This window comes from Pavona decussata, unplaced genomic scaffold, assembly GCF_977016875.1.
Source record: "Pavona decussata unplaced genomic scaffold, jaPavDecu1.1 SCAFFOLD_330, whole genome shotgun sequence".
Taxonomy (NCBI): domain Eukaryota; kingdom Metazoa; phylum Cnidaria; class Anthozoa; order Scleractinia; family Agariciidae; genus Pavona; species Pavona decussata.
Window position 1 is genome coordinate 1,621,145 of NW_028145718.1, and position 26,531 is coordinate 1,647,675.

Below are 26,531 nucleotides of genomic sequence, written 5' to 3' on the forward strand. Positions count from 1 at the left end.
CTATAGTCCTTTGTAGTTATTTAGCTTTTCCTCGAACGTGTTCAGGAAAACGCTCATTTCTAGTCAACGTGCCATCGTGTAAAGATCAAGATTATAACTCAAGTGTATCGCAGTGAAATACCTAACGCGGACACAGAAGTAAGTCTCTTTACTTTGTGCATGTTACTGTTTTTATTGCTGTTTTTGTATGGGATTTATGAAGTTTTCACGATTGTTTCTTATGTTTGTAATAGTTTTAATACTTAGTCTTATTATAGTTTTCGTTGTATTTACTTCTTATAGTTTTCGAAACCGCTTTGTTATCGCTTCTCTACACATCGTTTCGCTTTTTAGCATTGTTAACGTCTCTACCGCTTCTCTTCAATAAACTTCGTTTGGTTATCTTACCGTCGTGAACCTTTGTTGTGGCAAACCGTTTTCATAAGCGCGTATAAAAGTTCTGTTTCTTAACGTGGGATTAACGACTGTCCTGTGAGTAACGATCTGCGCTCACAAACTGAATGAACGTTATTATTTTTTCTTGTCGAATATTTGAGCACTGATGTATGACAGTGGGTGTATACAGCCTGTATAGCGAAAGACATACTGAATCAGAGAACGGAAAAAGATAGAGAACAACCCATTATTAGATACTCATTAAAGTAATGTTTAGCCCACTTGTTCTTGCATTTAATCCCTGCATCCAGATTTAAATTCCCCTCAGTAGTTTTACTATTTCTAGTACTTCTGATTAATAGAAATAGGGCGTTGAATTTAAGACGGTATCTCATTGGGGGTACCAAATGATCTAAAAAAAAAACAGCCGACTTAATGCGTAAAAGCATTCCATATTTTTTGTAGAAATCTAGGCCAGGAATTATAATCACAAAGAAAGCCGTAGAAAGAAAGAAGGAGGCCTTTTCAGGAGCCTTTTTGTCTTCGTAAATGACATATTTGACGAAGAGGCAGGTTAACGTAGACGTTTTTGCCGTCAAAGTTAGCGTTCGTACTCATTAGCTTTCACATTAAAATACTACAAAAATGTAAAGAACAAAAATGTGAAAAAAATGTAATGTATGCATGTTTTATCTATTGTCCGCTATCCAGCAGTGACCAATATTGTGTATTAATAGGCTTTCAAAGCCAAGTTAACCATAAAACACGTACATGGAATACGCTTTCACTTGTCAATAAATTGCACAAGATAACTATTTCACACTTTCAGTTTGACTGTCTACGAAAATTTCTTTTCATTCTTTCGGTTTTGTGCTTGAACACCATAAGCGATGATCGGGCCACGCCTTTTAACAATCGACTGTTTGTGCATCTGGGAAGCATATTTTTTTTAAAACTGTGAAATCACTGAGCTGTCAAGTAAAATAATATGAAGTGATGGAGTGCTTAGCCTCATTCCTAGGGAAAAGCTCTGGGAAGGAGGTTGTAGCGGGAACTTGTGAAACCCAACGTGTTTGTTACTTTTCCCTCCTTGATGGAATTTTATCCTTCCCGAGCCTGAGGTAGATTCTAGTAAAATTCCCGTTTGGTCTATGTCTCCCTCGGCGGCCGAAGAAAAAGTCGTAGATCACATAAAATTCCGCATTAAAGTCGTCTACCGGTATACACCTATCATTGCTTATACAACTTTACTTCAAAATCGCCCTCCTTAAGAGAAAAATTGAAACACCCTGGAACTAGACATTTTTCTGCCCTGTTACGTCTGTTACACGTTTTGTTGAATTCCTAGCGAACATCCACGCCTCAGGCCAGGTCGGTTACAGAGGAGTATTGTGTCATGCAGTAACAATTAAATGCTTTATCAGATTCTTTGGAGCATAACCCAATTTAAAGAGGAAAATTGATCGGTTTGGAACGTCCATCGCTCATGTTTTCTAGCTTGCTAGCATTTTTCTGAGGTAAGACGTGAACATTTCTTGTTCCTATTTTCCTTAAAAACTCTTACTGTGCAATCCGTGCATCAGCTTTCATTCCTGTAACCAATTTTCCGGTTTTCAAAGTGAAATACGTGCTTTGAAATCAAATGAAAAGAAAACCAAAAGGAAAAAAGAAGAGAAAAATGGGCCACATATAATATAAAGAGTAATTGGTTCCGTCCTTTTGTTGACAACAAAACCACGCTAAGGCTGTACTCATTTTTTTAAGCAATTTGATTTTCCACTCGTACTCCTGTTGTATATGGTTTGTGAGGTGTGTATGCTAAGGTTATTGTTTGAATGGTTTTATTAAAGGGCCGGTTGAAAGCCATTGGAAAATTAGAAAATGGTAGGGCTTTCCACACCTTGTTTCACACTTTATTTCACTTTATTTGAACGACCTTGGAAACTTATTACCACGTTAAAACATTATTGTGGGAAGCTTGTAGCGCAGACATATTCTTGAACAGGAAACTATCGCTCTTGTACATAGCCGGGCTTCGACTTCGAGTCTTCCATCGTTGTAGTCTAACGGCCTTTATTGGCAACATATTGAGGGGAAGTTTGGGTTCAGATCCTGCGGCGAAAGTAAAAAAGAATACCGCAAAAATTATGTTTTTCCGTTTGCCGTAGTTTTGCACAACCAAGGTTCCAAGTCAAGAAAGGGCTGCTGACGAAAGAAATGGACGACTTTGTCGTTTATTCATATTGCGTTGACACGATTCAAATTTTGTCTATACCAACACTCTGTGCTCTCTAAATTGAAGGTCATCACCTTGTCAGCCGGAATACTCTACCAACTCTTTGCCAGGAACACTAAGGAGTTCTTTACGGGCTTAAATTGAACAAGAAAATTACTTCAATTCTCAATCGCTGGAAGTTTCGTAATGGCGACTATAGTTTGCCGAAGCTGAGGCCATCAACACGGAGACCTTGCCTTTTATTTCCAAACTTTTTTAATAGTGTTTTACTTCAGTTTCAAAATCGATGACATTTTGATGAAAAGAAACAAAGCAGAAAGCTTACGATATCGGTGAATGTCTTATCATCGTACTGCATTCAATGTCGTCTGGAGCCCACATTATATTTTGCTGGCGGTACAAACTGAATGAACGTTATTATTTTTCTTGCCGAATAATTTATGCACTGATCGAGATTCTGTGCATCTCGGAAGCATTTTTTTTAAACTGTGAAACCTGCTGTGAAGTGAATAATTTGAGGTGATGGAGTGCTCAGCCTCGTTCCCAGGAAAAAACCATGGAAAGAAGGTTGTAGCCGGACCTTGTGAAACCCGAAGTGGATTGTTGTTTTTCCCTCCTTGGTGAAACTTTATCCTCCCCGGCCCTGGTACATTCTAGAAAAAGCCTAGTTTAGTTTATGCCTCCCTTGGCGCCCGAAGAAAAATCTTGAAGCCCTCGTAGACGCTCTTTAATGCGAAATTTAGGACAAGTTTAATACGGAATTTAAAAAATTATTTTACGTCGTCTATACACCTACCCATTACTTATACAACTTTACTTAAAAATCGAACTCCCTAAAGAGGGCACCCTGGTAGATTTTTCTCTGCCCTGTTAGAGATTTGTTCAATTCCTAGCGAACATCCACGGCTCCACGCCTCACCAGGTCGGTTACAGAGGAGTGTTATGTGACTTGAATGCTTTATCAGATTCTTTGGGGCATGACCCACTTTAAAGAGGCAAATTGACCAGTTTGAAATGTCCATCGCTCATGTTTTCTAGCTTGCCGGCTGCTTTTTTGAAGTAAGACGTGAACATCCTTGTTCCCATTTTCCTTAAAAACTTAACGTTGCCGTGCATTTCGTATATCAACTTTCGATGCTTTAACCAAGGTTTTCAAAGTAAAATAACTGCTTTCATTCACCGATCGATCAAGTCCGAAAAGAAAAGAAACCAAAAACAACGAAGAAACGAAAGTTTGGCTACAAATAATTCAAGCAGTAAATTTCCATTCTTTTCTTTACAACAAAACCACGCCAAGGCTGTACTCGAATTCAGTTGAAAGCAATACGATTCTTGCATGTTATATGTCTTTTGTAGAATGTATGCTACGGTTATTGCTTAGATGATTTTATTGAAGGGCTGGTGGTTGATCAGTTAGCGTCCAAACTACTCAGTACGCTTTCACAAAGTTAGAAAATGCCAGGGCTTTCCACACTTTGCCCTTTTCTGTTTCAACAGCCTTGGAAAATTTTATTGCCACGATAGTAGATCACTACGGAAAGATTCTTGTACAGGCGCATATCATACCACTCACCTATCTTATCCAGACTCCGAGTCTCCCAGTTGTGTGGCGTAACATGTTCACTATCCTTTGCTTTTCCACTGAGAGATCTAGAACCTTAAACACGTTTTAATCCTACCTTTCCTGAGAAGAGGGTTTGACATTGTAACAATCAGAAACTCATCTTATCATCTTGTACTGTAAAACTTTCCTGCAAAGTGCCATGTGACAGTACCTTCGAAAAAGGTTGACACGTGACTCGAGTTCATTGACGAAATGTATGAAACGTTAGCTCTCCCAGGGTAGCTCTGGTAAGTTATAATTACCACCTAGGCTTGACATTTTGGGTTGTTTTTACGGAAGTTTAAACTATATTTTCAATTGCTTTTATCCAGAAAAGATGAACATTCCTTCCTATACTTCACCAACTTTGTGCATTGGTCGTACGTATGACGCCGCAAACTCAACTGCTGGCATCGATATTTTTTCTTCAAACATTCCTACCAAGAAAGTGAATGTCAGTCGTTTCACATTCGATTATAAGGTGGTGAAGGACAGCAGTGATACCAAGAAGATGCTGGATATATCAGGCCAACTCTCCCTGAAAATAAAAGCCGGGCTCGTCAAAGTGGAAGGCTCTGGAAAGTACCTTAGTGATAGCAGTAAACAAGAGGGGTCCACGGAAGTTCTTGCTGTATTAAAATGCATCACGGTAAGTTCTTGTAGGTGAAACTAAGTGACAGAGACTGCCACACAAGCACTGACCTCTACAGTCACAGTCCACTCTGCCCCAATACCGTGTACTGACATTTCTCGCGCAGTCCATTGTCTTTCCAGACAGAAGAAGAGAACTAAACTGAACTAACAGCTGCACACTAAAAATTAAAGTGTTTTATTACAAATGGGGAAATGTAAAATTACACTTCTTTTTAGTGTAAACTGTTACACTAAAATTACAATGTAATGTTACACCAGTTCTTGGGTAATTTTACACCGCGTTTCAGAGTAAAAAAATATCTATTTTTTTGGGAATAATAATACACGGTGTTAAGTGTATTTTTACACTTTTTTAGATTGTAACACAATACACAAATCTGAAGTTTACTATTACACCAATAGCAGGGTAAATTTACAGTTCTGTGAGGGTAGTGTTATTATCGCAAAGTGTAAAATAACACAGATTCTGACATAATTGTTTGAACATGTTATGCCAGTCTTAAAACTGTTAAATAGAACACCAAACCACTGAAGTCTGGTTTACACAAGGGGGAAAATAGTTAGAAGTTTACATTAAACTTTTTTGTTGCAAAACTAACAAGAATAAGAGTAAGCTAAAAACTAAGCAAAAAAACGGGTACACTTGCAGCCTGGCTCAATTTGTTACATTCTCTTGTTTTCAACATGCGAAAAAAGCCACGTTTCGTAGGGTTTTTTCCTTCCGAGCTTCTTTACGTTTTCGCTCGTCCTCGGACTCGCTTTCACCCGTTGAGCTCAAAGATTCTGGATAGCCAGTGCCATCAGAATCGTCATGTCCAGTGTTGTCATTCTCTGCTTCATCAGTTTCTTCAAGAAGTTCAGGATGGTTTCGGTAAATATGAGATTCAAAACTTGAGAAGAGTTTGTAGGTCTTTAATAACCTGGCCTACCACATGTGACAAGAAAATTTGCATCATGCGAATGAGTTCTTCTGATGTGAGCCACTAGTTTTTTAAAGCTCTTAAAAAGCAAGTGGCTACACTCTGGTTTGTAGCAGGGGTAGACTTCAGCAGCATCCATGTCTAAAGTCCCATGAACTTCAGAAATTTACAACGAAAGCTGGCAACGGGACTCCAATTTTGCAACGCTGTTTAAGTTACGAAAATATTTCTGTAGTCCCAAACAAAGAACAATCAATCAATTTATCATGCAAATGATATCACGTATTTGCGGTTACCTGCACGGGACTCTTTGTTTCATTGTAGTTCTCTTACTTTGCGTTATTGAGTGGGTTGTGTGTACCCAAGAAGGCCTGGAAAGTGCCCAAATCTTGACACATGTTTTATAATTCAAATTTTTTCAGAATTTCTACAAAGATTTGTTTCAGTGATGGAGATGAAATCCAGGAGCTGCAAAGCAGTGTGCCAAAAAAACAAAACAAAAAAAAAAACAAAAAAAACAAAAAACAAAACAAAACCTCAACTTGATAAGAAAGCCATGAAAACTGTTTGGTTGGTCTTAGGTTAAGTTACCAAAACATTTCCGGCTGTGGTCACAAACAGAGAACAATGAATCCACCGCGTATTTGCGGCTACCTGTACCGTAAATTATGTGCATTCAGTGGCCCTTTTGTTTCTTTTTACTTCCCACCCTTTGGTTTACAACAATCGGACCACGTTCCTTCTCATAGTATATGGATGAGCTCAGGTAAGCGCCGACGTTTTGCGCTTTGATGTACATTTTCTCTTTTCATAGGAGCGGTCCACGAGTGTTGCGGTTACCGGGTGACGGAAACTAAACTGATAGTGCGAAATTTTTTATCCAATCATTAAGCTTTATTGCAGATAATGAAACTTGACAAATTCTTCGACAACCCTGCGGGATGCCTCTTTCCGTTCGCCTAGTCTTCGAGGGAGGTTGTAAAGTTAAAGCTCCGGGATTATTTTCATCTTTTCGAGTCAGCTACTGAGAATGGAAACAGAAAATGTAGAGGTATGGACTACTCAGGCTGTAAGCCAGTGGCTAACAAGTTTGTGCGAGCCCTACAGCAAATATTCCGAGTCGTGCTTGGGTGAGTATATAATTCGCATGTGTTGCTTTTATGCCAAGTGGCGACCACGGCTGGATCCTTTAAGTTTACAACTGTAATTTAGACCTTTCTTTCGGATTTTAGTTTATGTTTATTACAACAAACTCAGTGCATGTTTAATACTATTTTCCATGAATTTTGGGCCCGTGAAAGCATGTATTAGCGAGGCAAATGTGTTTTACCGCCAAAATTTCACGTGATCACAGGCGCAACGACGAATTTTTCTTCTAAAATGGCTGCATTGATTCGTTGTTTTCAGAAATGGATATTGATGGGGCAATGCACTACTCAGACTTGTAGAAAAAGGAGGGGATGTTTTGGCAGAACAGCTAATACTAAGTGTTGGACACCGCCTGAAAATCATCAGAAAAATAAATTACCTCGCGCGGAATCAGGGAGAAGCGTCGGGAGAAGCCCTGAATACGTAAGTGAACACGTGTTTCCTTGAACTAACGTAGGGAAAACTGGGACGAGCTTTAGGTGCCGCTGAAATGCGTCCGCGATTATTTTGCACTTATGCAGTTGGATGCAGTTGTACAAAAATTTACACATACAGTAGGCACTGGCAGAACTGTCTTGTTTGTATCGACTCAGTGTGCAGCTACCGTAACTTGACCTCAGCGAGACAAGTTCTTCAAGCGAGCAGTGTGGACATGTTCAACTTTGCTAAGCTCTGAGACTGACAAGCTAAGATACAAAGCTTAATTTCTTAGTTTACTATACTTGCCTTTGTGTTGTGTTGTGTTGTCACGTCATTTTAACTTTGCTTTTAGCTTACATACTTGTAAATCTTTGTTGTTAACTGTGATTTTCGATTTGAAACATTTTAAACCGGTTTTCAGGTGTTAAGACAATTGGGTTTTTTTTGTTTTGGTTTGTTTTTTTCAGCTATTATTATAAGGCTTGATAAGAAATTGAACAGTTTAGAAAATTGAATTGAATTTTAACCATTAGACTTACATTAATTACACAGAAATTACTGTTACAGCGTGACTGCGAAAACCGTGAACACTTGAGAATTTCATGTATTTCTGGAAAGTTCATATTCTTGAGATCAATAAGATGCAAGATTGAACCACAAGAAAAAAAATAGAATAATACCTTACAGCTTTTGGTTCATTTTTCATGTATCATGTATCATGATTGCTTTTCTTTTTCCAAACAAGAAATGTTTGAGATATTATATTTCTAGTGTTATAAACAGTTGGCGTAGTTTCACTGTAAGATGTAAAATTATGGCATTAAAATTGGAAATAAGTTTAAAAATAGGTATCACATATTATAAAAATTTTGAAAGTTTCTAACTGATTAAGATTAATTCATCATTTTGTTACGCAGCAACAGTGGTAGTCAGCCGACAACTGGGATGACAAATTTGAAGAGGAAGGCGCATTCAGCAACTCAAGAGTGAGAATTAATTTTTTGTTCCATTTTGTTTTGGTCAGCACCTAGTTAGTTTTCTCAGGAGTCTGCAAATTTCAGTCTAGTACTTGAAGGTGCATGTTTTCTTTAGTTTAGAATATAACACAAACCTGGACTATGCTATAACGCAGCGAGCTAGTAACATGCCAGGGAAAGGCTTTTACGCTTTATACACTTTACACTTTATTAATATTACATGTATTTTCAACAAATATATAACAAAGACAATTTACAGAACCCGCGATACAATGGAAAACTTCCTATGTACAAATTCAGCAAGACTCTGTCCAATTTTTTGGTTGCTTGCAATTGTCAGATGACCAGAGTGCACATTTAATTGATCCTGTTTCTTGTAATTATCTTGAATCTTGACTTCAGGTTGATTGGGTTGTGTTGACTCAAGAATTAAGGCTTGGAAAGAGCCCAAAACTTGACACATGTTTTATAATTCAAATCGATGAGGATTTCTACAATGATTTGTTTCAGTGATGGAGATGAAATCCAGGAGCTGCAAAGCAGTGTGTCAAAGAAAATGACAAAACATCAGCCAGAATAGAAAGCAAGGGTAAGAACAAACATGTATGGTTTACATTACTTCAATTAAATGAAGTACTTAGTGGATCGGCATGTAATCATAGTATTTATTTTGTTTTCATTCAAACCAGGTACATGTAATTTAATTGTTTTACCATACTTGTAAGACAATCTTCACACTGGTTAAGTTGGGATAACAAACTAAGTAGTTTCCGTTGCGGTAGAAAAATGATATTGTATTTAGGGTGCATCTGAAAACAAATTTGTGGTCTCAGATCATTTGGATCATGCCACATCAAGGAAGCGACGAATCCTTGTCTAGAGTGGATTCATCGGTTCTTTCGATGCGGCATGATTCGAATGATCTGTGATCACAAATCCGGCTTTGGATTCTCCCAAAAAAATGCACCCTTAGTTGATTTGGAATTTTTTGGAGTCCATCTTCCTTTTGTCAAATTGTATTTTTCAACTGTTTTTTTTTTTTCACACTACATTTCACACTCCTGGGTTAACTTGAGACCTTATACCCCCTACATGCAGCAATTAAACATGACGATTTTGTTACCTTTAGAGGGATCATAAAGGCCTAATCGTCATTTTTCTTTTATATATTTCCCATAAATTGAAATTCCTTTTTGCACATCCTTACAGGTTTGTTGACAAAGCTGACATACGTGAAGGAGAGGCTACCACTGCTTCAAATCATAAGGCTTCTACTTCCCAGTATGTAGAGAACTTTTTATTTGCAACTCAGCATTTTGTTATTTCATGCCAGCTTCCAATTGCAATTTTTTATGCTTAGTGAGTAATTCCATTATCCATCACTCTGGCTACATTCCCTTCTTCAGTCTATCTTGTAAACCTTCTCTTAGCCTGCAGCCAGTATATAGGAAGATTTTGTTTTGATATGTTGGCTGACAAATTGCACACTGTCCTTGATGTTTTATTTATGTTCCATTTGCAATAATTCCTGTCTTATATCCTTGTAGGATTGGTGCCAAATCTGATGCTAAAGCAGCCACTGGATCAAGTAATAAGGCATCTACCTGCCAGTATGTACTGTATATTAAAATATCCAGAACTTTTAATTCTGCAACGTTGCAGTAATATCTTTTTTATTGCATTTTATTGTTTCCTTTGATTAATGCCTAATGTGTAACAATAGTTATTTGGATTATTTTATTTGTTTTCTGTTATGTTTGTGAATCATTTCGTCATGACTAATTTAAATCAATGCATTGCATCAAAGAATTGTAAAGATATCCTAGAAGAGTGGAACAAAACAGTGCATGGGTTTTCTGGGTCTTTATTTTAAACACCTGTACACCTACTTTTATATCAGCTTGTTGTCAAATGAGTACACAAAGCTCCCAAAGGAACAATGGTGAAATTGAAGCTTTCGCAAAGTCATGATCAGATATGATTTGTTTTGATTATGGTTATAACTTGCACTGGTTAAAGTTTAAATCTTTCATAATCAAAGCGTGTTTTGTTTTACTTATGACCCTGGTTCACCAGCCAGGCAGTTAAGTAAGGTGGTGATACCCGCCTTTGACTTACGACCCAGTCAGATGGTTTTGCCCGCCTGTCACTGGGGGTCATAATTAGAACAAGACACTTTTTATAGAGTTAGGTTACAAGTTTGAGTGAAGCTTTTACCATAAGATCACATCATAACATCTTACCTGTGTTTTGTTTTCATGCCATGACCTTGGTCCGCCGGCCAGGCATTAAGTAAGGTGGTGATACCCGCCTTTGACTTATGACCCAGTCAGGTGGTTTTGCCCGCCTGTTACTGGGGGCCATGAATTGAACCAAAATACTTAAATCAGTTTCTTTGATGTGGTATCAAATTACAAAATCTTTCCTCTACTAGGTTAATTTGTTTTCCTCATGGTGCTGGCCAGGTCCACAAGACAGGCCATCACTTAAATAACTTGGTAATTCCCTCCTTTGACTAGTGACTTCATGGACGGAAACTAAGCATGTTTTCATAAGGAGAGTTCTTTTTCCAAAACCTTTTTTTCAGTAGAGAAAGTAAGGTGTCCTTTATTCTTTTGATCATTGACTTTTTTCGTTTTGCTAAGACACCTTTTCATTGTATTAGTTCATAAATTCCTAATGCTAACGGCAGGTATTAATACCTCTTGCAAAAAAATGTTGTGGAAGAAGTAGGGAATTGATGCTGTGGCCTTCAATGTTGCAATCTACTCTCTTGAAGGAAAGATTAGCATACAATGTATTATTATTATTATTATTATTTATGATGTCAGGAGAGGTATAAGAAGCATTTGATACATTAAATTTCCTTGGTTTATGTCTTTTTCTGGTTTCTGCTCTTTGTATAGAAGAGAAGTCTATAGTGGCTCTCCTGTGTTTTCCGCTAATTCTGGAAAAGGAGTCAAAGCAAGTGAAGAAGCCACAAGAGTTCTTTGTTAAGGTAAAAAATTGATTTCCTTCCCTAAACAAGTAACTTGTGATCCTTTCGTGGAAGAACAGATGCAATTTTTTGTATTATTTGGCCAACCTTTGCTCAAAGTTGTCCTCTGTACTTCTCGAAAACTTTATGTAAGTTCAGTAAAAGTAAATACTAGCTAGTGCAAGACATTTGCAAATACGTGTAGAAAGAAGGGAAACTCCCTTCTCCACACTCAAAATTATGTTTTCTTTTATGCCAGTTTTATGTTGATCAATCAAGAAAAAGGTTTAGAACATTGTCTATAACAACTCTTTTCTACAACTTTATTTTTATACAGGTTGTGGAGACAAAAGAAGAGGCACTCCAAGATCTTAGAATAGATGCATCACCACCTCTCCTTATTGTTGGCGATATGACGAAATTTTAGTTGTAGGCCACCTCTCGGCTCTTAAATGTCTAATTTCTTTGTATTATACTCTGAACTTTTGCTATCCAAAGGCCTGTTCTAACACTTACTGCTTTGTGATTGTCAAGTAAAGGTGAATATAGTACGGCTAATGAGTTTTATGTACTTAATGTTTCAAAATATCTGGTTGAATGTCAACAAGGTTATTTAGCTCTGAAGTGTGCGGCTGCCGCGCGTATAGAAATGTCTTCTATATAAAGAATTTTGAAAATGCCTTATAGATTTGAAAATTTTTAATCATCTTGTTCCTTCGATCTTGTCGTTATTGCTGGAACAATTTTAATCAGTTAAGAGATATAATGAGCCATACCTGTACGCTCAGAAATTAAAGAAGAAAAAAATTTCTGGTGGTTCAAGACCAAGCTTCTGTTGTATTTTTTTCTTTTTCCTTTCTTTTTTGTTTTTGTTTTGTTTTATAGTCCATGAATCAGAGTAATTTTACACAAGGCGTAAGGTGTAAATCAACGCTAAAATACGTCGTAGCCAGCACTGCAAAGGTTTACCAGGCGGTTGTGTAATTTTACACATGATATGGTTGTAAACTGCAATGATTACACTTAATTCAGGGGAAAATTACAATCACTTGAAGTGTAATTTTACATTGTTATTTATGTATAGAATTACGAATCAAAAAACGTCTACCGGTGCTGGCAACGTCAGCACACCATTATTTGGTGTAATATTACCCTTCTTTCTCGCTTTCATTACACTACTTCGATGTGTAATTTTACACTTTGCAAAGTAGTATAATACCCTTATTACACCATTTTGCGTGTAATTATACAATCCCTTTGAGTGTTAAACTACACTGTTGGACTGTGTGTAATAATACACACGAAAAAAAGACTGCCGGGGCTGGCAAGGATTTTACACTTTTTTTTGGTGTAATAATACACTTTAATTTTTAGTGTGATGCTCACAAACGCGCGTGGAAATGTGGCGAGTGGTCTCGCCAACAGTGTAGCTGGTGTCCCTTTGGTGCGGAGTCTCTGGCTTTTACTCTAAATAGATTGCGTAGTTTAAAAGACGAAACATTGAACTTTTTTTTAAACTTCATTTAATTCCTTTCAACTAATACATAGAAAATTAAAATAATAAAATAAGAATATCCTAAGCGTCAGCAACTGGAGCAGAAAATAGGGCGATGTCCCAATTGATATTCAGCCCCCAACTAAAAGTATTTAAATTGATAACAAAATAGAAGTATTAATAGTATATAGTCTGTCATATAATTACAATCAAGTTAATTCAAATTAAATTCAAAGCTTGGGGGATTATATTATTATCATAAAAGTCTTTAAACCTCTTTTTAAAAGTGTGAAGTGGGTCCACACTTTTTATTTCCATTGGTAGTTTGCTCCAGAAATGGATAGACCTTTAGTAAAACGAATGTTTAAAAAATATTTTGTTTTGCGTGCGGTACTTGATAATTCAGTTCACACGAATTGCGCGTTCTCTGCTGAATTACGGTTTGACAAAAAATATCTTGGTGGCCCAGATCAACATGGCTTGCTCTGGCTTTATAACGTAACTTACGTAATGTTATCAGAAGTACAATATCGCCTAACTACCCACCTTAACTTATTTGTGAGAAATTAAAAAAAAAAATTGGTTTCTAATGCAGGGGTGTGTACATAAAAATGCGTGGGCCCTGTATGTAACTTAGAAGGAGCCTTCTTTATTTTATTTGTGGTATTATTCAATTTCCCCATCAGGCACCTATTAGGCGAGAAGTAGGAAAAGCCTATTCTTAAATCAACAAATTAAACATGTTATTCTGCCGTTGTCCCTGTAACACCTCTTTCTATATGTACCATAATTTTTAGTTGGTAATTTACATATCGTAGTTGTCATATTTAGTGTTAATTAAACTGTCACTCTCTGAAATATAAATGCAGCTTTAATGCACTCATTGTAACTGACGATGGCATTTGAACATGCCGAAACATGCCTTGCAAACTAAAAACGTCGTTCTCGATTTACAATTTATTGTCATTCTGCTGCTTTCTCGACCGTTTAAGCATTTAAAAAGTAAATATAAAGTTGGTGGCATTTGTTTTTCTTAGGTTTCTGAGACGATGGATGGATTGGTAGAAGTAGCGAAAGAAGTGGCCGGCGGGCAAGTCAAACAGGGTCTGGGAACACATTATGTAAGAAGTGTTACATATGGCGCAGAATTGGTTGCAAGCCTATCAATCAAGACTAGTTCTAAATCAGAGAAGTATGATTATTTACAACGTGGAATGTTTTAGTCCCTATATACGAGACGTTGGATGTCAGATAAAACAACAACAACAACAACAACAACAACAACAAAACTTTCATGCTAAGATAATAATAGAATTCCAAGGGATTCTAGCCCCTATCATTCGCGTGAGTTTATTAGATGTATAATCTGTCTGAGTTTGAAGGCAAATCAAACTTTGCGTCATCACGAGTTTTTGTAATTTTCCTTTTCCTCGTGGCTTTCGCCTGCATCATGCAATAATGACCGAGGAAGTAGAAGAAAAAAAACAAAACAATAGAAATGATAATTAATAGTGAGGGCAGAGAAATCAAATACTCTTTGGGTATTTAAAAGGTACAATTTTTATTGCTTGTAAAAGCTATTATATGGGATTTTTTCCCCAAATTCTAGCTATGTAGCTATGAACTTCTGAGGCAAGAGTAAGAGTTCCTTTGAAAACTTCCTTGAAAACTTTCTTTGAAAACTTTTTTTGAAAACTTCCTTTGTGTCATATTTAGTATACAAAAGTAAACAAAGATATGTCATAAAGTTTTTGATATGTAAAAAAATTCCGTTATGCCAAAGATGATCAATGAAGTATTATTGTTTCTATTACTATATGCTTGTTTCTACACGAAGTGTCCAGAATGTAGCAGCCTAAGAACAAAATAACTTTGACGTGACAAGAAGTGAAAAAATGTTTTTATGTTCATTTAGACTTGACATACAGGGCAGTGCCGCAGGGGATATTACAGCTGGAGCAGTGAATGTCAGTTTGAAGGCACAGTTAAAAACGCTCGCAACTCAGTGCAGTGACCTGTCAGATGTTGCCATAAATTATTACGCAACAGAGTTACCAGACAGACTTCCAACAACCCTGGATAGCCTGGTGCAGTTGATTGAACAGTTTCCATCAAGGTTGAAGAACATTAACGACGGCAAAGGAATTCCCATACAGGTAACGGTGTCCTTCAACACTACCTTGTTGGAGTCGGCACCAGATATATTCATAAAAAACTAACGGCTAAATTAAATGCAACTGCACAGATTTCTGGTAAGGTGATGAATGAAAAACTGGAAGCATTCTTTGATGTGTTTTAAGCTATAACAATCCATTTTTTGAGGTTTATGATGGAGGCAGCGTGGCGGAGGTATATCAGTAACGGGGATGTCTGAATGACATAGAATTGTTAGACCCCAAAACGTCACATTAACCTAGACCCTGCCCAAAAATATTTCAGCAGGCCAGAAAAAACCTTGATATGTTTGTTTGACATAAAATAGAGGACCCTGGCTTTCGCTTGTTCTCAACCCCCACTCCAAAAAAAAAAAATGAAATAAATTAACAAAATGAAATAAAATAAAATAAAATAAAATAAAATAAAATAAAATAAAATAAAATAAAATAAAATAAAATAAAATAAAATAAAATAAAATAAAATAAAATAAAATAAAAAGAGGCCTTACCAAATCCCACATGATTTCGTTGTTGTGGTTGGTTTTTGCCCTCAAACTGCTCTCAACTCCATTTGGTAAACATGTGATATCTACAAACTAAATTCAACAGAACAATCGGACGAAAACGAGTGTTTGAAGCGGTCTGACTTATACAACAAGTTTTTTAGGTTTATCACAATGAAATTTATGTCGCTAGCTGCTCTTGTTCAAGAAGGAATAAAAGGTGCATTATTGAAACATTCCGAGCGTCCTGGTCACGTGACCGATGACGACACCATGGTAACAATGTTATGGAAGGTACTTCAAATAAACATTTATACACATGCAAATTTATGATGCTGTAATGCGCCTTAAACTCAAGAATATACCCCTCTCCACTTAGATTTTATATCTATATCATATCTATATACCTGACATCAATTACGCTCTGACTACATTGGTTATTTTCGAATTGAAAGATGTCCGCTTTCGTAATAAGTTCAAACTGATTTTGGGGCGTCAGGTCAGGTAACTGATGACGTCATCACACTAAATTGAATCTAAGTGATATTTCGTGGCAAGTGTTATTTCCTTGTAGCGTGGCATCTTCTTGGCTTTAAATTGACAGTTATTTGACATTTGCAATTTTCAGGTGCAAAGGATTTCTGGAAGGTTCTTGTTATATAGAGGATATTGCATGGCCGCGCGGAGATACGAAATTTCTCTTCGAGTGTTGAAAAATATTTTACGAGTGAGCGCAGCGAACGAGTGAAATATTTTTCAACACGAGAAGAGAAATTTCGTATCTCCAAGCGGCCATGTAATATTCTATTTATTATATAAACACCGATGAAATACCAAACCATTTCATTTTCGCTGCGAAAGGCGCGATTTATTATGTAACCATAGTAACGGTGTTATTTTCACATGTGAAAATAACATGTTATCTTCACGTGTGAAGATATCACGTTTTCGCGCGAAAGCTCACCTGGTATTTCACTGTTGTTTATATAATAAAATTATATATTAACTTTATAATTATTATTATTATTATTGTTAGTATCATTATTGTTATAGCTCGTTAACAAGCTCTTTTGATAAACTTTGGAGGTGAAGCAATGGTATTTTATTTCATGGTTTTCTGAAGTGTTAGTCATGAAGTAAATAAAACACCTTAAAAGAATAGGTCATTTTAAAGATTGATTTAATTGAAAACGAAATCATCAAAATTTGAGTAGAACAATCGACTGTACTTTAGAGTTCCCTTCATTTTAAATTAAGGTGATTGCCTTTCAATGACCACACCTCTTACGTGAAAACAACGCAGTCGAAAAATTAACGTTATTTAACATTTGCGAGGAAGATGTTTTCACTGTCTTTTTCGCCTTTTTCACTTGAAATATAGACTTGTGAAGATGAATTTAGAGTAAGTGTTTAGTCTTGGTTACGTTAATTCACAGTTTGAGCTACTACCGATAAATACAGCCATACAGACAGCAGCACCACCTTTCCAACACAAGCTATCGATTGCCACTGAAGAAAGATTAGAGCAGTGCTTTGACGATCTTCGTAGTGCCCAGGTTCAAGTTAACAAATACGAGGATGAGAGAGAAGACGATGACGAAGATGATGACGATGTTCTGGACTTTAGCGCGGAAATCACTGCAGTTTTGGGCAAGTTCACAGATGCTATTAACTTGATGGGATCAAACGGTGGAGGAGAAGAGATCGATGCCTGCCTTGGAGTTTACGATAAGGCTCTAGATGGACGCTCAATTGCTGGGAAATTCTCCAAGAAATGGAAGAGAATTTTAAGAACTAAGGTTAGTGTGTTGTGTTGATTTTACCTGAAATCAGCGCAGATTCTTGTGAAAATTTGAAATTTCATTTTTTTTTATTTCCAAGTTCCTTCAAGCCATTTGACTAATAATCATAAATTTCTCGAAATTTTAGATTAAGCAATTGTTTTCTATTTTTACTCTCGTTTTAGTTAATAGGTGTATTTTAAGTACTATTTAAAATACGAACAACAGTGTTTAATCGAGTTTAAAAATTCGAAAGCAAAACACGAGAATTGTCAGACTTGATAAAACACGTGCTGTGTGTGTTTTGAATTTAAACTGCTTCAATAACTGTCCCTGGAATATTGCCTCGTTATAGTATTTCTTATTGATACACGGAGTGATTAAAAAGTGCCAAACAAAAGCAACCAAAATAGCAAAGGATGGTGAACTGTAGATTGTAGTCGTGCAAATTATTTGCGATCTGGTTAGCCTAGACTGACACCGGAGTCAAGCAGCTTGTGAAATTGTACTCCAAGATTCCGCCAGCTAAAATAATTATGTTGTCGGCCCGTTTAAACTGAGTAAGAAGAGAGAAAGGAAACTGTCGCAAAATTCACCCGAAGTACCACTAAATGGGCCTTTTAAGGAGGCTCGCAGCAGTTTTTCTGGACTTAGGGTGGAAGTTTTGAAATTACAATCTCGCAAAAAAGATAAACTTCGATCTCCTTCATACTGCATCATCATTTCAACATATGACCAAGTTAATTTTTTCATCGGTTTCCAAGCAACAACTATTACCTTAGCAACGGTTGCGGATAGCCTCTTATTTTAAACATTGCTGATTATCTCGAAATCTAGTCAGACACTTTATGATGAAACTTTAGGGATTTTTAAAACTACTCAATCTAGACAACTTGCAGGCGAAATTACGAAAAAAAAAAGAAAAATCTGTTAGAGCGTTTCCAGGTAAATAATGGATCAATTTTTACGGGGTGATTTAGTTTATTCCCGCATTTGTCACCAATATCTCTGGCAAAATAAACCTTGACACTTTCTCTTTTCTGTTAAAAGACCTCTCCTCAAAGCAAAACATTTTAAATGTATATTGAGCTTCATGGGTGGCTCTGGTTATAAGATATTTATATTTGAAAACAGTTAAAATAAAGCGCAGATCAGTGATAAAGTTCCTACTTTGCATAAATCAGCGAGATCACTTGACTTCACTTGTTCCCTGGCGCCAAGATGGCGCATAGGGCTTCCTCATGTGCTTTCCATCGATTCCTGTCTTGTGCTGCAGCGTGCACCACACTCCAGGACTGCCAACCTTCTTTGGACCTCTCTTTTCCTACTGTGCGCCGCCAAGTTGCTTTTGGCCGGCCTCACTTTCTCCTTCCCTCTGGGGTCTATGTTAAGGCCGCATTGTCGGGCTGCATTGTCAGGTTGTTGTCTGAGGATGTGTCCAATGAATCGCCATCTCTTTCTTCTTACCTCTTCACTCAACCTCTCCACGTTGGCCCTTTCTAGTAGCTGTCTATTACTGATCTTATCTTGCCGTTTAATCTTCATTTCTCTTCTCAGGCATCAGTTCTGAAACACATCGATTTTCTTAGCATCACTTTCGATCATTTTCCATGTTCGCAACCATACATGAGAACTGGTTTGACCAATGTTTTGTATAGCCTGATCTTCGTCCTCCTCGACACACTGCTGGAGTTCCATACTCGGTTTAGCTTCACAAACGCACCTCTCGCTTTCCCTAGCCTAGCCTTGTTCCCCACCACCTTGTTAACATACTGTGGCGCCTTAAGATAGGTAAACTTCTCTACATCTTCCAACGCCAGACTATTCACTGTGATGGCTTTGTTATTCCTTGCATATACTCTCATGACTTTGCACTTCCCGATATTTACCTGAAGGCCTGTCCTTTCTGCATTCTCTACCAGCCTGTTTGGTTTCAACTGCACGTGTCTGCGTTGAGGAAATTAAAGCTACATCGTCCGCGAAATTAAGGTCCTCAAGTTTTGATGTAAATTTCCACGTCAGTCCGGTTCCCTCCTCCTTCACAGTATGCCTCATTACACAGTCTATAATGAGCAGAAAAAGTTTGACACCAGTCGTTAGCTCGTACTATTCTGAGGTTGCCTCTTCCTCGACAACAGCACATTCAAAGCCAGCGCTTTAACTATTTTGATGATCTCCTGTGGGATACCATATTGGCTCATTATCGCCCATAACCCATTTCTGTGCACTAAGTCAAACGCTTTCTCGAAATCCACCAAATTTTATATAGAAAGTTGCCTGCCATTCATTCACTTGCTCTAGCGTATTGCGTAAGATGAAAATTTGCTCCGTCGTCCCTCTACCAGGTATAAATCCAGTCTGTTCCTTACGGAGCCTGTGGTCAATCCCTATGCGAATGCGTTCAATTATAATTCTTCCCAATATCTTGCTTACAACTGGTAGGAGAGTCACTCCCCGCCAGTTCTTACACTCCCTTGAGTTCCCTTTCTTTGGTATCTTATTATGAGTCCCCTGTTTCGTTTAAGTGGGACCTTTTTCAGACTACAAATCGTGTCTATAAGTTTTTTCACTCTATCAGTTGTGAATTCAAGGTCTGCTTTCAGTAGTTCTGCTGTTATCATATCTTCGCCAGGGGTTTTACCGTTCTTAAGGGCCCATTAAAGTGTCTTTTGATGCCGTTGCTAGGGAAAAATCAATTTGCTATATCTCTGCACGTGTATGTTTCAATTGGACCAAATTTGGGGAATACCCATAGTGGGCAAACATGGTCCAGTTCATGACGTCATCGGACCACGCCCAACGTCACGTGACCAGAAACAGAAAAATTCATTTTAACTAAATGGCTTAAGCCTTTTTCCCGCATTTTCTGTACAATAACAATTCAAAAGCCGTTTTGAAATAATTTAAGCCTGCGTTTTGGTTTATGATGAAAATTAAAAAAACGAGAATGGAAATTGTGCTTCTTTGACCACTCTTTCGCGCATATTTTTTTTGTTTTTCAGTTTGCAACAAAACCCATGCTTGAATTCCGAGAAAATATGATGTTCCCTCAAATTGTTGTAAAATCCAGCAACCACAATTATCTCTCGAGGAGAAAAGTTCTTTTTCGCGGCACCGGAAGTGGTGACGAATTTCCAGCGGCCTGGTGCCTAAGCATTGTTGGCCAGGCTGCTCCACCGCTCGTCCCTTCCCAGTTAGCACCTTGGCCGCGCTTTGTTTGTTTGTTGTGAGTACGTAATAAATTTTGCCAGTCTTCGCATCGTGGACGGTAGCTGAGCTGGTATTCGAATAGTAGCCGCGAGTCAGATAAAAGCCGTCGGACTGGATGCGCAACGATGACTTATCTCCACGTCGAACTGCTTCAGTTCTTGCTTCTTGCACGCTCCAGTCGGCGATCCTTTTTATCTTTTTACGAACGGTGCAGTCCATTCAATAATATGGATCCACTGAGTGGAACTGAGGTGATCCAGACCGAGAGTCCCGAGAATTTTGTGGTAATCTTTGAAATACTGCCCATTGACAAGGAATGAAAGAGCAACGAAATTACGTATTGCAGATCTTGGAAGAGTTGTGGCTTTAACGACAGGAATGCTACTCTTCAAGTTGACTTTTTTCCCACATCGACTACACTCGAACTTGAACTCTTCAACTGTGTTTTGCTTTACCGAACAAAATTCGTGTTCAGTTTCTTTTTCACAGTCACAGTGTTGTGGATTACTTAAGTTACTGTTAACTAGGTTCTCAAGCGAGGTTGATGTTGTAAGGAGAAGTTGCCCATCACAAGTTTCGAGCTCACCATTATCAGTCAGGTTTTCTATCGAGTGGTTAACATTTTTGATGTAAGAATGAAATTCTTGAGCTAGAGCTGCTTTCAAGGATAATTTACAAGCCTCCTTGCTCACCGTCTGCTGCTCCGTGCTGTCTTGAGAGAATGGTTGCAATTAAGTGATCTCGATAGCTTCGTTTATTTGTGTTGTATCTAAACAGTCGAGTTTCTCAGGTTCGGAAGGGCAGTTCACGGAAACAGGTTCACAGGGTCGCACAGTTTTATCGCAAAAGACGTCAGGGAGTTTCGGAGCGGTCAAAAAAGCCGCGGACACAGAGTTTTCTTTGAAGTTTGCAGGTGATGATAGCACAATACTTATTTCAGTTTGTGTCTCAGCATCTTTGAGATTTCGATCCCCAACCTGACACTGGATATCTTGTACTGTCACCTTTTCGAGATTTCCCCATCGACATGCAGCCATCGCTGCGGCTTTCTGTTTACGTCCGTACGTGGATGACATTTTCAAGCAAAACACTCAAGTTTCAAAAATAAAGGCACGACTCACATGCTGTAACCGTAAAGCAGAAAATTAATCAATAAAAATGTAAACGAAAAGTTTTTCTTGTGTGTGTTGCAACGAAGTAAAAAAAAAGGTACCGGCGACTTGAATCGGCGACGCCGGGCCGGCGCCGAAAAAAGCGCGCGAAAAATTTTTGGCTGATGGGAAGTGAAATTGCATTTGGGTGGCAACCGTGCAGCTTAGCAACGAGATGGGCCCTTAAGACGCTTTATTGCCCTTCTTATCTCAGCTTTGCTAACAGGTCTCACAGAAATTATTATTATTATTATTATTATTATTATTATTATTATTATTATTAATATTATTATTATTACTATTATTAATATTACTTCTATCCTGTTACCATTTCTGTCGTTGACTACTGTGCTCTGCCTTGGTTTGTCGTTGCAGATCGTTTTAGATAAGCTGTAAAGAGTCTTCATGTGCTGCATATTTGCTGCTTCTTCTGCCATCCATTCTGATCAATTCCTCTTGTTCCTGCGTATTTGCCTTTTCACTTCTCGTTCTTTGGCTTTGTATTCTACTCGCCTCTTTTCTTTCAGTCTCTCGGAGTTGGTTCCATGGAGTTTTAGTTTTATATCTTTCCTCTGCTCAATCAGGCGCCACGATTCTTTACTGATCCATGGCTTAACTTTCTTTGTCTTATATCCTATCCTATCCGTATAAAAAAATTGCTATCCACTAAAACCACTGAGACTCTAGTCCACGCTTTTATAACCTCCAAGTTGGATCACTGTAACTCTCTTTTATACAATGTTCCGAGATATGTTATTAAAAAGCTTCAGTCAGTACAAAATGCCGCGGCTCGATTGATCACAGGCTCTCGCAAGTATGACCACATAACCCCTATTTTATTCGACCTCCACTGGCTTCCAGTTTCCGAGCGAATTAAATTCAAAATAATTCTGCTCACCCACAAAGCTCTTCACCAACAGTCCCCCATTTACATACAAGACCTGATACGCCGCTATTCAACTTCAAGAACGCTCTGGTCGTCATACGCATTTCGCCTGTGTCATGTCAACTATAATCTAAAGTCGTATGGCTCCAGAGCTTTTGCTGTTTCGGCCCCAGAACTCTGGAACAAACTACCTGTTGACATCCGTTCTTGTGACAATTTAAATCTTAACGTGAACTTAAGACTCATCTTTTTTCGATTTATTTTAAACAGATATGATTTTTTTTAAAACTTTGTAAAGCGCTTAGAACAGAACTGGATAAGCGCTTTATAAGTAGTTATTATTATTATTATTATTATTATTATTATTATTATTATTATTATTATTATTATTATTATTGTTATTATTATCCTAGGACTTTCTTTGCTGCCATATTGTAAGCCTTTTCAAGCGTGTCGTTTGCCTTCTCCAGCTCGGCTTCTGGCTGATCTGTTTCGTCATCTTCCTGTTCCTCCCTCTGCAATATCTCAAACCTGTTCCTTAATTCCAAACGAAACTGCCTCCTACACTCATCGTTCTCCAGCTACTGAGTATCGTATCTCGTGACGTCCTTCCAATTCCACCTATTTTAGGAGCTGCCGTTAGCTTTAGCCTCAATCTGGTACAAACCAGACGATGGTCACTGGCGATATCAGCTGATGTTATGGCTCTTGTGTCCAGTACACTGAGATGTTCTAAACCCCTACCTAAACTCCTTTTTCTGTTGTTCTTTCTCCTATGCGTTTCTTGGAGCGATTTAGCACGATTCCAGTGAGTTTTAGTTCTTTTTGTTATTCACCGCTTAAACTGTGGTGTCTCGAAACAATGTCGAGCCACCCCGTACTACCGGGATTTAAAGCCGGTTACATAAACGGCAGTCGGGTTAGTACGTATGTTTTGTAAACAGATTTGGGGACCGTTATGACAACGTCCTACTTCCTACCTGCAGGGTGGAAGCTAGTGATCGGTTTACTGTTATGTAGGTCATAAGTTATCAATTTAGTTTTGCTTTCGTAATTCACATTCTCACTTTACTTTTTTCAGAAACCAAGGGCACCAACCACAAGTATCAAGGTACGAATGTTTATATTTTATTGTATATTTCTTTGAAATTCGTGCTTTTTCTGCATGGAACTCTCTCAGTGATAAGATGCCGTTCCATAGTTTGCATGTCAGGTATATAGGTATGTGCAGGGTCAAATGGCTTTTGAGCCGTTTTGGTCTGAAAATGGGATTTCTGTCTGGAAATCTGGAAATAGGTATGGGTTTTACACACACGGGTTTGCCCTCTAGAAATCAGGGACCAGATTCGCGAAGCCGCTCCTAAGTTATCTAAGAATTGTTTTATATTATGTTACGACAAATATAGTCTTTTGTCAAGAAACAATACTTAGGATACATCTCAACTAAGGAGGGCCTCGTGAATTTGGCCCCAAGTCAGGAAATTAGTATGAATTTGGTTGTTCTGAAGAAGGGTACCGAAAATTTACATATGTTGGTGTGAAATAGTGTCGGGGTTCGGAGAACCGATCTGCCGATCCTCTAACCTGCAATCATACCCTCCCTCCCTCCCTACATAAACGCTGCCACACTTTCCCGTTCCCCGAAAAAAACAACGTCTGATCGCAGGTTAGCAATCCTCTGAACCGATTCAGAGGAGTATCTCCCGGGAGTGTTGATACAATGACGTACTAGTATATATCTTATTTAAAGTTACCGTGTACCTTCAGAGAGAAAATTTTTGGATTGTCAATTTTTTTTAGATAAACTTAAACTTCCCAGTAAGTTCTTACAAACAAACAAAAAAAAAAAGAATTATCGAAAAAGAGTGAGTTTTTTGCCGAGAAATTGGGTCTTAAGCGATTTCCACCGGATGTCAAATTTTACTTTGGTTGAAAGCATATTGCTGCCGGTGTAACCACCCGCGCGTTGCGATATTTGTGCGAACCGGCTCTTTCCATAGTCTTGAATTCCTCACGTTCTCACACTGCGAATATCCTGTATTTAGTGGAAGAACTAGCGTTTGTTCACAGACCAGGATGTTGGATGTTTTAACAGGTCTTAACACCATCGAAGGTAATAAAGGTCTATGAGGATAATAAAACAGGAGCAGATCAAGATCTCTCCATCTTCCAAGCTGATCTGACTGCCGTTCCAGACGACTGTTACATTGTAGGTCAGGTCGCTCTTCCTATTCACACGGGAACTGTGCCTGTATCTTCTGTATTTCTGGTGAGACCCGTGATGGAGGGGCTCCTTAAACCACCCGTGGGTTATAATCTTATGTGGAATGACAAAGGCTCAGGAGGTAGACAAGATGTCTCCTTTTGGCAAGTGATACCTCCAGCAGGCTATGTGGCCCTCGGGGACGTGGCTTACGCTGGCTATAATAAACCGCCGAGTGACTTCACCAACAAATATGCCTGCATCCGACAAGATCTAGTCGCTCTGGCCAACTTAAGCGATCAACCAGTTTGGACAGACAAAGGTTCGGGTGCAGCTATGGACGGCTCCATTTGGCAAGTTCAAAGTGGAGACAAAGCCAGCGATTGTGGACTGGCAGGATTCTTCAAGGCACAGTCTAACCACTCCAAACCAGCTATTGAGGTACATGCATTGCTTGTCAAGGTCACTAAAACTGAGTGACATTGTATTTTGTACACTTCAAGTTAACGCTGAGCAGTAAGCATATTAAGTCATCGTTAATCATAGATGTCAATTAAACAAAGAAGAAAAGAATAGAAATGTCACTTTATGAAGAATATATATCGCCTGAAATGTTCCGCGGTAATATTCTTCATGTGTGCCCATGATTCGGTCATGTTATCAACCTAACGTTTACGCTTGTTAGAACATAAAAAATGCTGAACGATGAAAAGTGTTCGCGTAAATTTTTTAGAAACTTAAAAGATTGTAGCTTGTTTTGCGGTGTTGGGAATTAAAACGTAAACCACAATTTTATTATATGTATTCGGGAAATATCGAAAAACAAGTTGACCTTTCATTTTCTGTCGAGATCTCCTCTGACAATGTAGATCAATCAGTGTTCTCCCCTAATGTGAGAAATAGTTTTGTTTAAGTTCATAGTTTGCTTACTATTACGTTGTACTTTGACTGTTTATAGCTACGATCAACGTATACTTTCTGTTATCATGAATTCGGTGTGAAACAGGTCTCTTATTACAGTAGCAACTTTAACCTGTTCAATAAAGTATGTTTAAATTGGTGTCCGTAAATAACAATGGCTTTTCAGTGACATTTAGTTTATGCAATATTTTGGCAAAAGTTCATTTATCTACAGGATTTCCCGGAAATAACGTTTTTCTCGTATTTTTGATCATTTTTGGTCAATTTCCACAAGTTTTAAACCGAATTCATGATAGTTAGTAGTTTGTTTTATTTCGACATAGTGCTTTAATCATTACGGTTGTAACTGCACCTTTAAATTGAGGTGGCTGTGAGAGTAAGCAAGTATTGTTTGGCATTTTCCGTACTGAATTTGCAATTAGGGCGGGCATCATTCTCGCAGAACTTACTTCAGTAATTTAAGAGAAAGGGCAGTACCTGAAGTCCGTCCCTTCCTCTCGAAATGCCGATGTATACCTTGTTGTAAGTCTATAAATGTTATTTTCTTTGAAAGTTTGTTATTAAGTATAGTATTAGCTCTGCAAAAAGTGTTCTTTACAACTTTTATATTTCTCATCTTGTTTTAATTTGACCAGATCCAAACCAGAACTGTAGAAGAATCTAAACGAAAAGTCATTTAAAAAAAACTAACATTGCGAAAGAAAATGTGATAATACGGGAGCTGCGCAAGCGTACTTCGCTTGATAAGTGTTAGGTGATGCATCACTAGACGTTTCCTTGGCAGGTCGGTTCTGGTCAGGTTAAAAAGGGCTGAACGAGAGTTTTAGAGAGTTAGAGGAGCATTGTGAAGCAAGAGCTAGCAAGCTAACTTCGTGTAGCTTGGTAGAAGAAAATAAAGAGTCATTGTAAAGAAG

At 38.0% G+C, this 26,531-nt stretch overlaps 1 protein-coding gene and 1 long non-coding RNA gene across 8 annotated transcripts; both read left to right on the top strand.

Annotated features, from left to right (window-relative positions):
- Positions 1-68: 68 nt before the first annotated feature.
- Positions 69-26,531, top strand: LOC146453526 (uncharacterized). Of its 2 annotated transcripts, none has more exons than XM_085096667.1 (7): positions 69-138; positions 4,547-4,863; positions 13,844-13,998; positions 14,722-14,962; positions 16,902-17,264; positions 23,575-23,604; positions 24,589-26,531. In XM_085096667.1, the coding sequence occupies exons 2-7, from the start codon at positions 4,552-4,554 to the stop codon at positions 25,174-25,176; spliced, it is 1,689 nt and encodes a 562-aa protein (XP_084952793.1). In that variant the 5' UTR covers positions 69-138; positions 4,547-4,551; the 3' UTR covers positions 25,177-26,531. The 2 variants fall into 2 exon arrangements, with proteins under 2 accessions (XP_084952793.1, XP_084952792.1); XM_085096666.1 differs by lacking the exon at positions 69-138 and adding an exon at positions 1,766-1,892.
- LOC146453527 (uncharacterized) lies at positions 6,307-12,693 on the top strand. 6 transcript variants are annotated; one of them, XR_014859501.1, is made up of 8 exons: positions 6,364-6,918; positions 7,196-7,360; positions 8,275-8,343; positions 8,845-8,923; positions 9,544-9,615; positions 9,882-9,944; positions 11,241-11,332; positions 11,649-12,693. It is a non-coding gene; the product is annotated as an uncharacterized LOC146453527 (long non-coding RNA). The 6 variants fall into 6 exon arrangements; XR_014859502.1 differs by lacking the exon at positions 7,196-7,360; XR_014859500.1 differs by lacking the exons at positions 6,364-6,918; positions 7,196-7,360 and having other exon boundaries at positions 7,382-8,343.